This window comes from Falco rusticolus, chromosome 11 (genome assembly GCF_015220075.1).
Source record: "Falco rusticolus isolate bFalRus1 chromosome 11, bFalRus1.pri, whole genome shotgun sequence".
Lineage (NCBI taxonomy): Eukaryota > Metazoa > Chordata > Aves > Falconiformes > Falconidae > Falco > Falco rusticolus.
In genome coordinates this window covers 2649887-2663791 of record NC_051197.1, presented here as the reverse complement: position 1 = coordinate 2663791, position 13905 = coordinate 2649887, and the positions used below count along the sequence as shown (strand labels likewise).

The window sequence follows — 13905 nt, the reverse complement described above, 5'->3', positions numbered from 1 at the left end:
GTGGCCAACCACGAGCAGTCCCCACTGTGATGTGTCTGTGACATCACCAAGGCTGGTGCCTGGAGTTGGTGCTGCATCCATGTGATCCCGCTTTTCCAGTGGTCAAATGAGAAGACACAACTAAACAAAGAATAAAAATGAAATGGAAAACGAGAGTTGGTAGTGCTGGGGAAGCAAATAAATTAGCTGTAGGATGTGAAGAACAGCAGCTCAGCAAAGGTTAAAAGAGAGTTAAAAGCAGCACGTCCTACGCTCTGCTCTCTGTTGAAGAGTTTGGGTGGTACTTGCTGAGATTTGTGGGTTTGAAGGCTATTCTGGAAGAAAGAAGTTTGTGGAGTTTTCTGGAAGGTGATCTTTCACAACTTTGGCGTTGAAGACGTGTCCCGCTGCCCAGCCGTCCATCCAGGAGTGGCTGGCAGTGTTGTGTGAAGTGCAAGACAGTTGTCTGTCGGTCCCTGAAATGAGCCAGCGTGTTTGCCTGGCACTGCCCTGTGCCTTGCCCTTCAGTTGGGCGCTGGAAGAAAACACACGGACCTGTGTGGTTCGCTACAGACTGTTGCATCCTCTTTAGTTCACAGGGTATGAGGCAACAGGTGCCAGCTGAACCACAGGAGTTTCCCTCTGAACACCAGGAAACACTTTTTCACTGTGAGGGTGTCCTGGTTTCAGCTGGGATAAAGTTAATTTCCTTCTTGGTAGCTAATGCGGTGCTGTGGTGTGGCTCTGGCGAGAACAATGTTGATAGCGCACTGCTGTTTTTAGTTGTTGCTGGGTAACGTTTATACTAAGTCAAGGACTTTTCAGTTTCTCAAGCCTTGCCAGCAAGAGGGCTGGAGGGGCAGAAAATATTGGGAGGGGGACACAGCCAGGACAGCTGGCCCAAACTAGCCAAAGGGAGGTTCCATATCATGGGAAGTCCTGCTTGGTACATAAACTTGGGGGTGTGTTGTGGTTTAACCCCGGCCGGCAACCAAGCACCACGCAGCCGCTTGCTTGCTCCCCCTCACCCAGAGGGATCGGGGGTGAGAGTCAGAAAGGAATGTAAAACTCAAAGGTTGAGATAAGAACAGTTTTAATAGGTAAAGCAAAAGCCACACGCATAAGCAAAGCAAGGAATTCATTCACCACTTCCCATGGGCAGGTAGGTGTTTAGCCATCCCCAGGAAAGCCGGGCTCCATCACTCCTAACAGGTACTCGGGAAGACAAACACTATAATGCCAAATGTTCCCCCCTTCCTCCTCCTTCCCCCAGAGTTTATATACTCGGCATGATGTCATACGGTATGGAATACCCCTTTGGCTAGTCTGGGCCAGCTGTCCTGGCTGTGTCCCCTCCCAGTTTCCCGTGCCACTCCAGCCGTCTTGCTGGCTGGGCCCAAGAAACCAAAAAGTCCTTAACTTAGTATAAACTTTACCCAGCAACAACTGAAAATATCAGTGTGCTATCAACATTGTTCTCACACCAAATCCGAAACACAGCACTGCACCAGCTGCTAAGAAGAAAACTAACTCCATCCCAGCTGAAACCAGGACCAGGGTTGGCTGGGACCTGCCATTTTTTGCTTGGGGACTGGCTGAACATCAGTCAGCAGGTGGTGAGCATCTGTATTTTGCATCACTTGTTTTCCTTCTTTTTTTGTCTTTGGATTTTATTCTTACCTGCACTCCCCCAGCCCCCTTTTCATTATAAGTGATATTGTCATCATCATTATTATTATTATTGTTATTGTTCTCTTAATTTTTATTCTGTTTTCATTATTAAGTTGTTCTTATCACAACCCTCGAGTTTTACATTCCAATTCTCCTCCCCATCCTTCTGGGTGAGTGGGGAGTGAGGGGGCGGCTGTGTGGTACTTAATTACGAGCAGGGTTAAACCACGACAGGGTCAGCAAGAACTGTTACAGGTTTCAGAGAGGGTGGAGTCTCCATCCTTTGAGATATTAAGATCCCACCTGGATGATGTCCTGTGCAGCCGGCTCTGGGTAGCCCTGCTTGAGGAGGAGGTTATTCAAGATGACCTCTAGAGGTGCCTGCCGACCGCATCCAGGGTATGCCTCTGATTGTGTGAAATGCATTATGGACTGAAAACCCAAAAAAGGTCCAGGAACCCTGAAGTGAGAATTTATTGATGCTGTTGTCAAAGATAATCAGTATAATCAGGAATGTGTTGACTTCAGTAGAAAATTTAGTTTCTTTTTGTTTCCCAAATACAGTTTTTTTGTTGTATTACAGGTAGTTAGGTTGTATGTATCTGTGTTTCTGTAATCACTTTTGGAGTTAATTACTCATGACGTCCAGTTGATAATGCTAGATTGTAAAATATGTATTACAGCATATCCATCTATCCATTGCATCTTCAGGGTACATCGCAAAGTCTTATTCTTCCTGTGACTTACATTGGTGGGTTTTAGGGGGAGGGAGAGGTATAGTAATTACCTCTGTAGCTGGAGAGGAGCTGTGGTAGGTGATACAACTTGTTTTGGTCTCTTACAGCGTTCGTTACTCTGTTAAATGGAGAGCAAGCTCAAAATGCAATTCAGAAATTTCACCAGTATTCTCTCCGGGGAAAAGAAATATCCGTGCAGCTGCAACCAACAGATGCTTTGCTGTGCATTACTAATTTGCCCATTTCATTTACGTTGGAAGAGTTTGAAGAACTTGTTCGTGCGTATGGGAATGTCGAGAGGTGTTTTCTGGTCTATAACGAAGTTACTGGCCATTCAAAGGGTTATGGCTTTGTGGAATATATGAAGAAGGACTCTGCTGCAAAGGCAAGACTGGAACTTCTGGGGAAACAGTTAGATGAGAGCACTCTCTTTGCACAGTGGATGGATGTGAACCTGCTGACCACAAATCTTATTCACTCTAAGTGCCTTTGTGTAGATAAATTTCAAAAAGACTATGCTGATTCAAAAGAACTGATCCAAGCTTTCTCACTGAAGTATAAACCTGTGTTCTGTCAGGTATGTTGAATTTGTATCTTCTGTAAGATCAAGGTCTGATTTAAGTAGCTCTGTATTTGCATGGTTCACTGCTTGTTTATACTTTTATTTTTACGTTAAGTAGTAAATGATTATGCATCTGCATTGTGATACATGATGTGGTACAAATAATTTATTGATACGGATTTGCAGTGATTGGTCTATGTTACCTGGGAATTCTGCAGGACACCACACCCATGAAGCACCAATAAGATGTTTGTAAGACATCCCCTCCTCATGTATTTTATTGAAACTAATTTTAGAAATACTTTAGAGAACTTATAAAGTAAATGTTGCTCATGGTTTTATTGCTCAGTAAGGAAAGGTATAGTATATGAATACCACAAGTGCAACAGTTTAGATGAAGGAGAATATATAATTAATATATTTAGGAAATCTCTGCAAGTATCTAATGTGTTTTTTTCCCTGACTGAAGAAGATGTAGGCTTGGGATCTCATAGTTGCTGGGCTTGACAGTGATACAAGCCTTTTGGAAAGCTTGCAGGTGCAGAAGTCTCTGCAAGTATAAAGGTTTCCTACTCATCTTCATGGCTTGTGAGATACTAGACCATGATTAAAATGTTGCTTGTAGAAGTGATGCAGAACAACATAGCATAAACAGACAGTAGAAAGAAAGCTTTCTACATAGTCACATAGTTGGGTATGATTTGAGTTAGTTGGGCTTTTCTTCTTAAGTGTCTTGGAAGGCTGCTCAGGGATTAGCTTCAGGGATAAGTAACCAGAGATCCCCAGTATCTTAAGACCAGAAGGTCCATCAGGCTGTCTAGTCTGACCACCTGCAGGCCATCACAATTTCGCTAGTGCTCTTTTCAAGCCCCAGTGATTTGTAGTTAGTTAAAGTACATCCTTGTACTTCCCTGATCCAAATACACTAGGAGATGCATAAATTGGAAGAAACTCTTTACAGAAACTGCCCTTCCTTTGTTATTTTGCAGTTCTGTCTTTCTCAGTTGAATGTATCTGCCTTCAGCTTTACCTCACTGATGACTAAATAGAGGAGCCTTTGCTCCCTACCATTTTCTTCCTGTAAGAAGGTATTAAGTGCTTTAATCAAGTCACTTGTTCAGTCTTTATTTAATTAGCTAAACAGATTGATCTTTTAAAGTCTTTTACTTCAGGGTTTTTTTCCAGCTGTCAGATAATCTGGAGGCTGTTATCGGCTCCCCCAGCAATTTTTCAACATCCTTCAAAAATTCTGAAGTTCAAAGAGTAACAAGCTTTGATAAAGATGGTTTTCACTAACAGTATTCTACAGTGCAGTTAGAGGCACTTAAGAATGAGCTTTACCTTCCTTCTTAAATCATAATGATACATGGGTCACACCTGGTGTAAGTGAGGAGCATCTGTGTATGTATTATATCAGTAAATGGCACTAAATACATTTCTGTAAAATACAGGAATCAGACAGTATGATTTTGAATTGGGAAATAGGCACCCAGACAAAAATATATCCAAGAAAACATTCTTGACACATTCTTATATTACCTATCACTTGAATAAGCACACTGTGTAACAGACTAATTAGGTAGACCATAGAAGTATGATAATAGAAGAAAAATAGGTTTACTTATTGTAACTTACAGTTCATTCTCGGTGATTCTCAGAGAATAAACGTGTGATTTGTTCTCAGTCACGCCTTGTTTCCACTGGGCATCCAGCAGGTGCTGACTGGTAAGGGAGGCTCTGCCTCGAGAGGTGGCGGGGAGAGGCAGCAGAGGTGCTAGTTTGCAGACGTAGTGATAGAGGTGAACCTCATGAGCTAACGGGGGAAGCAGAGCCCTCCAGAGAGGGAAGATATGAGGGTGGAGGTAGGTAAACAAGTAGTTCAAATTTGGTAGATGAAAAAGGGAAGGTGGTGGATGAATTCTCATCACAATAGTGCTAATTAATTATGGTTTTATGAGAGAGGTGACCTAAAAATTAAGTACAAAGAAAGGAGGAGGAAGAAGACCCCAAAAAGTGTGGAAAAAAGCAAGGAGGTGTGAAATGATGGGCAGAGACATAAGAGGAAACAAGGAGAGGACAGGGTAGCAGAAACATCGGTGTGGAGGGAATTTCAATAGAGAACAACTAGGAGAAGTGCCTTTGTCTGGAAAACTTCTGGAAGAGTGAACATGTTTTAGAAAAACCACTAAAACATTCATTCACTCTTGTTATTTTACATCTTGGTGACTACTGCCACTGTCTTCCTTCCTTTTCCTGGTCTTGGCCAGTCCAGCCTTCACACCACTCCTGCATTTAGATTGTCCCCCTGGTAGGGTCACTTTAAACTATTCTGCGCGTCTCCTGGCGTGGCTCCTTTTAATGTAGCTGTTCAGTGCTGCTTTCATGGCCTAGTTCTGCTGGTAACTCTGACACAGTATTTCATCATGTAAATATGATCTTTTATCTTAGATTAACTCATTAAATAAACTCTGGTTTATTTCATTTTATTCCAAAGGTACCATTTTTTTTTAACCATTTTGATGTCTCCTCTATTTACAATAGAAATGTTGTGTCAGGAAAAGCTGAAGCCAAATACTTATACATGGGTCTTAGAAAAATGACTTTTCCTAGGACTTATAGGAATATATTTCATCCTTTGCTTAATAAAACGAACCAGAAAAGCTCATTCGTTTCTTATGTCAACTTTAAATTGTCACAAGGAAGTCTCCACTGTTACCTAGATAGGAACAGAGGGCTTTTCTTCTGTACCTGTTTACTTGGGAAGTTTAAAAATACTGATCTGTTTGTGAGAACACTGGCAGCTGTACTTTCCCCATGTAAAGGGAGTTTTTAACTGTGCATGAAACTGCAATATGTGCCATAGCTGCAAACCATTCTTTTCACAAGTACTTCAGGTCTTTACCAGTACAGCTAAACTGATGTCAAAATAAAATACAGTGTTTCTCCCATAGGCACACACACACACACATATATATACATAGCATATATATATATATGTGTGTGTGTATTTATATATCAAAATATGTGTGTTCTTCAGAGCTCTTCCCAGAGGCCAGTCTTTTAACAGTGGCATTAAAGATCTGACCACCTTCTTTTTCTTCAAAATCTTTGAGATTTCTATTGCAATTTTTAATGTAAGTTTGTGGGACCTAATAGTTGTGAATAGGTTATTTTTATCCAGTGAAATCTAGAGATTTCCTCTGTTCCACATAAGAGCTAGTTTCAGTATATCATTTCTGTTCATTTTGGGACTGGAGATTTTTGCCTAAGCTTTATTCCCTCCCTTCTCGCCCTCTTTTTTTGTTTGATTTAAATCTGCTCATTCTGCTATAAAAACTCCGGAAACAAAGGAACAGAGCATTGTTTTCCATGTAAGCCTGTTTCCAGTCTGCTTGATTAATCAGTCTGGCATCTTCTCTTGGCATTAAATACAACCGCACACTTCATATTCTCCTAAAAGACAGTATATATCAGTGGAATTTGCATCATTATATATTTCAACAGCTACCACACAGTCTGATGAATGACATCTTTATTATTGTAGGCTTAAAAACTGAACAATAATGAATTTGTAATTCTTATCCTCATGCAAATTAAAGATTATAGTGGCATACACCTGTATGTACAATTTCCTTCTCATTCCTTTTTTATTCTGAAAATAATTGTTAAATACATTTCATAGTTCAGGTTCTCCGAGATTAGATTGACATGAAGGTGGTATTTCAAGTTGGTAAGAGTATGTGTGCCAAATATCATATGAAGTTATGATATTCAACTTATATCTAGTACATCTGAGAAAGAAACATACTGATTTGGGTAGGCGTTGACATAGGGTGTCAGCTGCTTGTGAGGTGTTTTATCATGGATAGGTGAGAGTGCCGCAAAGCAGTTCCTGAAATTCTGTATGTTTTTTCAGTGTGCTGTGAAATGTTGTTTCAGTTTGCTCAGGATGAAGACAGTTGCATTGGTGACTTTGCTGTGGTTGAGTATGAAACTGCAGAGCAGGCTGAGAAAGTACATGAAGTCACTGATGGCATGACTATCAAAGGAAAGAGAATCCAGGTGTCATACTGTGCTCCAGGAGCACCAGGCAGAAGCACGTTAGCAGCACTTATAGCAGCACAAAGGATGGTAAGATACTTGCAAATCTGTTTTCAGAATGAGTTTGATACACCTGAATTGGGTCAGAGGCATTCAGCTGCTTTGCATTAGGAAAAGGAGCCAAGCTTTTGGAAGCATTAGCTTTTTTTTTAATTATTTTTTAAATCTAGTCAGCCCAATTAAGTCTCTTTCCTAGGCAAAGAATGGCCATATCCTGCAAGGAGGAAGGGTAAAATACAGCTGTAGGATATCACAAAATTACACTTTACATAGCTCTGGGATTTTTGTAAATTTAATTTTCTGTAAGATAAATTGTTCCAGTTGAAAAAAAATAAAGTAATGGGAAATAGAGTCATTTGGCAAGCTAAACTTGGTTTAAAACAGGCAAGAATTAGTCAATTTTGAGGTAAATTTCAAGGTAAGAGAAATAGTTTAATTTCATGCTCAATATAGAAGAGAGATTTTTACACCCACATGTCTTAGCAAGTTATTTCCTAGAAAATTGGATGTGATAAGTGTTAACATGATGCTGTCTTAAATGTAGAAGCAGAACAGTTTCATTACTTTGGTTAGCTCTAGCCCATGTCTTCATAAAAGAGATGACTGGCACTATTATAAAACAGTGTGTGGTGTTCATGTTAACAGTGCCTTTCATATACTTTATTGATAACTCTGTCTTGGCTTATGGGATAAAAATAAATGTGTCTCAGGAAAAATAATATGCTTGAAGTTCTGGGGGGGACTAGTTTGTTAGGTATCTCATTTGAGGGAAAATGAACAGGGAAAAGAGCAGGAAACAGGGAAGGAGTTGGTTTTTCTGTGGAAAATGAGTTCTGTGTGTCATTGTCACACAAGTTTGAGGGATTTGAATGTATCCCTTGTTTTCTCTGGATTCTAACATTTTTGTATCTCTCTAATTGGAGATGAGGAACAACAGAAAAGGCTTGCTTCCAGAGCCGAATCCAGTGCAGATTATGAAAAGTTTTAACAATCCAGCAATGTTGCAAATGCTACTGCAACCCCAGTTGCGTGGACATGCTGTTAAACCTGGTAAGTTGTTTAAAAAACAGTTAAGAAAAGGAACCATGTTCTTAGTGATACAAGGCTTTCAGCAGATGAGTGAAGGAGGAATGCTATTTTAAAATCTGTGCAGATGCTGTATAGTGTGTTTATGTAGACACTTTCACATTTTATGAAAGCAGGAGGTGGATTGCTATGCTTTGTGCTTGGGTAAAATTTAGTGTTACCTAAAAACGTCTTCATATTAACTCTGTGGTCTCTGAATGTTCATATTAGAAATGGGTTTAAAATGAAATGGTTTTGGAAAACATCATTAAAATGACAAGTTGAAATCTGATTCTAGATGTGAATTTTGCAGCCTGAGTCTTTCTCCTGTTGTTTCCAATGTAAATCTTTATTCGCTTGGGTGCTACCGTAGTTGTAAACAGCATTTGTAATGGTATTACCCAGAAACGTTCCTCTGTCGTCTTATTAGGATGGATGTTATTAAACATACAAAAACCAATCTTACCACATTTCAGATGGTGAAAAAGCATTAGGAACAGAGATGAGAACAGATAATTTGAAGAGTCAAGTGGGGGACAGCTAAGAGTTTGTAACATGATCTATTGACAGAAGATAACACAGAAATTGTGTGAAGTGGCCACTTCAGCAAAGAAACATGACGGCTAATGCTGACTTTTCAAAGCACTTGAGATAATGCTGTGGTCTTGTAATCAGCTCCAGGCATTTCTGAATCTTGGAGTGAAACTCAGCTTTGGAGGAGAGCCTTGAGAGTGTATTTGTGTCTCATGTGCTCTTAATTGCAGATCAGAGCTGGGTGTCTTGAAAAGTTTCATTATAGTGACCTTTAGTACACTGGAAAGTTTCATGAAAACCAAATCTAAAAAAAATAAGATAACTCTTTTGAAGATTTTTTACTTGCCTACAATGTTTTCTTGTGTTTCTAAAGCAGTTCTTGGAGCATCAGCAGGTTTACCTCACCTTATAAATTCCGCAGTTGGCCCACCTTTTTTGCAGTTGAATAAAGTTCATCAGGTATGTGACAAAATAACTTCTGTCAAAATAGATATATATGGAGATCTTGGCATGAAAAATATTCTCAAAAGTTTTAAGGAATTACAACTGAAATCAGGAGTTTTCATTAAAGCTATCTTTAAGAAAAGCATTCTATTATGAGATGCCTGTGGGGATGTAAGAGCAGACTGTGCTTACTATCCACAGTGAGTTATTTTATCTTAACTGAGCTTTTGATTTGCTAACACCTGCTGATGTAGAGACAACTTGCTAATACTGGCAAAAAAAGTCCTCTTTAAATTAGTGCTGGAGGAGCATGGCACAGCCATTTCTTTTGGAGAATGCACACTCATAACACTTCCTTCTCCTGTGGAGACTTGATTGTTTTATCTTATTCAAGCCAAAAAGCTTAGCATCGCTATCTTCATTTTAAAGTTTGCAGGGTCTAGAATGTGCTATATATGCCATAAAAAATAGTGATTTTCAGATGTTACTACTTAGTCAAAAATAACCCCCAAGCTTTAAGCTATTTAAAGTATTCTGAGAGCATCTGTAATTCCAGATGGACACCAGAATTTCTGAAAGGTACTATAAAGGATATTTGGGTGAGTTTGCCCTAGAAATTGGAGATGAGTATATGCTAGAGTAGCACCCACAGCCAGAACTCCTCCCTGCAGCAGTGCACTTGGCCAGCAGCCTGGCTTCCACCTTGTATTGAGATTCTGTTAAGAGACTGCTCCAGCTCCAGAAGCCGAGGTTTGCCTGTGATATTCATGGCAGGGATTTTCATAAATACTCATGAGGGACTGGATTCATTTGCTTTGACTTACTATTTCTGGTGTTTCAGAAATTCCGATTTAAAAAATAAAATACAATTAGTTGTTATTTCTGCTGTTCTTTTGGCAAACACAGACTTAAAGATCTTAGAAAAAAAAAACAAAAACAAAAAAACCCCACACCAAAATGCGGAGATATTTGTTAAGTATATTTAGCTTTTCTGGGTTTTTTTCTGCTAAAAACTGGTAGGTGAATATATTCATTTTGAATAAATGCTACTTAATTTTGCCCTTTCAGATGGGTTGCTTTGGTCCTGTACAATAAGAAAAAACATCATTCTTTGCTTGTACTTCTTTCATTTAAATGACGTTTTCAATTGATATGTTTAGTTACTGCTGCTCTCTCTTCAGCCTTGGAGAGTCTGTACTTCCTTGGAAGGCAATGTGAGTGTTTTCTAATTGCAGCTGGAGACAGGCATGTTTTACACAGTTAACAGTGTGATTGATGATGATCCAATGTTTTTTTGGCTTAAGAGCGCTGCAGCTAGACAACTTGGTGTTTTCTCTTTCGGAGGACTTACAAGTCTAGTTCTCTTCCAGGGAGCTTCCTGTCATTTAATTAGCTCCAAACCTGGTCTAATAGCCTGAATTTTGTTGACAATGATTTGATTATCCCAGTTCCTTCTGTTAGGCACATTTTTCTGTTATTCAGTGACTTATTTCAGAGTATTCTCTAAAGCCAGAGAACCAGGTCACTGTTTTTATTGTCTTGAAATTCAGTGTTGTTGCAAGATAGAGGAACAGACACAGTGTCTTGGCTTGACTCTCTCCCCACCTCCCCAGTCACACACTGATTCAGCTTACCGTATATCTTGGTTTTGCTATTTTATAGTCAAGGTTTTATAAAGTTGTTTTTTTAAAAAACAAGTTTAAAAAATTTTAAAAAAAGGAGAGAAGAAATAACGTGTTTAGGATGACTATGCCACAACATTAGAAAATAATCCATAAAAAAAGATTCAACAGAGGGGAATTTGATCAAGATTCAACAGAAGGTTATTCATTAAGTAATCTTTCAACTGTGGAGGTGGCATGATTTTAAACTTCTTTCTTTTAATTTCTCTTAGTTATAGTTACCGTGTGCTAAAATAATGCATTTTAAGCTTTCACAGTCGTGTGTTTCCCTCAGTCATCCAACAGTTTATTGAATGTTTATTAACCCAGAGACTTTCTTTTGAGGATTCGAACCAAATTGATTTTCCACTCCTGTATGTCTGAAAGTTTTGCAGTTGAACTAGTAAATGTTCTCTGTTGACGTAACCAAGAAGGAAGAACACTGGTATCGATGACAATAAACAGCCCTGGATAATTTTTAATGGAAATCACTAAGACAGTTAAAAGAGCAGATATATAACTAATGTAGATATGGCACTTTTTTTGTTTTAAATTGCACATTTCTGAGTCCAGAAGCCCATATTACAGGTACAGAGGGGTGTATATTCAGACAAACTTAGGCTTGAAAATAGTTTTGAAGTGTTTTGCAGGAGGTGGCAAAATCTGCAGAGCCGTGCATTGGGAGGGCTGCCTGCTTTTGTGGGGTTCCATCTTCATTACCTGGTTTTGGTGATCTTTCCTATGTAGGAGATTTCAAAAAAATGAGGAAGGCTATACTCATGATTTGACACAGTGTCCCATATATCTTTATTGCACTACTGTACAAAAAGGTTTGTTGAGCAATTTATGTTTTGCCTCACAGATCATGCTCAGAAGCTGCTGTCAGACAGTTTCAAGCCGGTGCTCAGCTAGGATGAATCATAATGTGGGTTTTGATCCAGGGTGGACATAAGGTTTCGTTTAAGCCACATAATGCTGAATATACCAGTAGCAGAGTCTGAACATGGTGCCCCAAAGTTGTTAAGTGTCTCGGTTCTGCTGGCAAACTGATGCAGAATGTTTTGAATGAAAAATACTAATATTTTATAGACTTGGCAATCTGTAGGCACTGTGATTTGTAAGCCTTTTAATGGTTCTGGAATAGAATTTCATGTAGATATTTGCCACTAAAAAGAGAGGGGAAGCATATCTGGATATTCTTCTTTGAAAGTGAAGATACTGTTTGGTCACTGTAAAGCAAGGGATGAGAGTCCCTGCCAGTTGCAGCTGAGTCCTGTGAAGTGTATAGATACCCGGCAGAGATTGTGTATTAAAACTGAAATGCAAGGCACAGTGCAGATGTTAACAACAATGAAGTCCTTATTCAGAGGGCTCTTAATCCCCTGAAATCCTTGTGTCTCATCTTTCTTACTGGCACTATAGGTAACTCCCCTATCTAGTCTGTCTGCAGAGGCTCCAAACACATTTCACTTTCCATCTTGGCTTAGACACAGGGACTGCAATGGAGTCTGGATTGTATTTGGAGTTACTCATGATCCTGTAAAAGCCATCACAAAGCATACTTGTAGTTGTGAGGTGAAAAAAAGGGCTAGGTGGAAGAGAGGTTAGAAGAGCTTGAAATATGAATGAAACAAAAATCAAGTTCTGTGGAAGAAACAGCTGTTTTCCTTTGCTGTATTAACTCAGAAAGTAATCTAGATTTCTTTAAGAAGTATCATCTGAAAATGTTTCAAGAATGTACTGTTTTCCTGGACTGTTAGCTAACACTTTTTTTAATAATTCCACAGAGTTCAATTCTGGGGAGTACATCTAACTTACTGCTGCAGAGCCCGGCTCACCTACCATTGCCACAGCAGCAGCTGATGAAGATTGAAAACATTAAGGCTAATAGTGTAAGGTCATCACTTCAACTTCGACTGTCTTTCTTCATTCTTCAACTTCAAGACTGTCAACTTCAACATTCTTAAAACTGCTAAAACAGATAACTGTTTTTGTCTAGTATAATTTTAACATTTTAGTATATCTAAAAAGATTAACTGAATGTGAAAGTTATAAGAAAGAGCTACAGATGGATTATTTGACTCATTTACACAGTTTTCTATTCTTCCTTACAGAAACCAGGTTTGCTGGGAGAACCTCCAACAATGCTGCTTCAGACAGTACTGGGAATAGGGGTAATGCCATCAGTGAGCTCAGGCATGGGAGCCCGTGGAGAAACTCTTAAGTGTAAGTGACATTTTATTTCATACCAAATCAGTATAAATGCTCAGCTTGGAATTATGCACTTTACTTTCTCCCACTGTGGCAAAAGCAATAATACGTTTGAATGTTGTGACTGCACAGTCAGGTAGGCAGAGAGCTGGACAATAATGCACGCTATATAGCTATACAGTTAAGGTAACAAGTTATGTATCTATATGACCAATGGTAACCTGCTGGTTTAAGCAGGAAACAAACAATATATCTTGACTTGTTGCCTGGCTTCTCTCATCTGTTTGTCAGGGAAGAAAGAGTACACTGTGGCATTGGTTGAAATTGGTTGTGGCAGGTTGTTAAATATTCTGCTTGCTCAGTTACTGCCATTTTTAGTACACTTGGAATATGTGTTTATTTAGGACCAAAATTTTGGGGTTTGTGGTTTCAAAGCAGATAATTTGAGTAGCTGAAGGGGCACTGCAGATAGATTTGTTGCATTCATTTCATTGAGTACTAGAGCTTTAATGTCTGTGACAGCTGTCAACTTTGAATGCAGATTTCTGCACCAGTCATGCCCTCAATTTTTATGAGGAGAGATCAGTTGTGCTATTTCTAGTGCGTCTTCTTTGTTTCCTCCACTGAGAGCCATGTATTCTGTGGTTCTAGCCGTGGTCTGAGTTATGGTAGTAACGAGGAGCAAGGAAAAGCTTGGGGGAGGGAGTGGGGGAAAAACCTGTTCTGAATGTCTAGATGTTAATTTTGGAGAATACTTTCTAGCTCTTTTGTTTGTAAAAATAATGTTCCTGTCTGTTGCAATGCAGGATCCTCTGGGATGTTGTTCATGGGGTTTTTGAAAGTGACAGGAACACCAAGTAACTTCTTATCATGGTGAACATTTAGAAAAGTCAGGAGTTTCTTCTATTGTGTTAGCTTTGAATAGAGTTGTTTGCTCCTG

The 13905-nt window shown here is 39.3% G+C and overlaps 1 protein-coding gene across 11 annotated transcripts in view; it reads left to right on the top strand.

Moving 5' to 3' along the window:
• Positions 1-13905, top strand: part of RAVER2 (ribonucleoprotein, PTB binding 2) — a 39504-nt gene that overhangs the window by 14826 nt on the left and 10773 nt on the right. For 9 of the 11 annotated variants that reach the window (XM_037404295.1, XM_037404298.1, XM_037404300.1 and 6 more), the window contains exons 3-8: positions 2495-2964; positions 6889-7080; positions 7974-8100; positions 9023-9108; positions 12542-12646; positions 12869-12980. In XM_037404295.1, the coding sequence (XP_037260192.1) occupies positions 2495-2964; positions 6889-7080; positions 7974-8100; positions 9023-9108; positions 12542-12646; positions 12869-12980 (1092 nt within the window). The remainder of the gene's footprint in view (positions 1-2494; positions 2965-6888; positions 7081-7973; positions 8101-9022; positions 9109-12541; positions 12647-12868; positions 12981-13905) is intronic. The other 2 variants (XM_037404297.1, XM_037404301.1) reach the window with 2 other exon arrangements.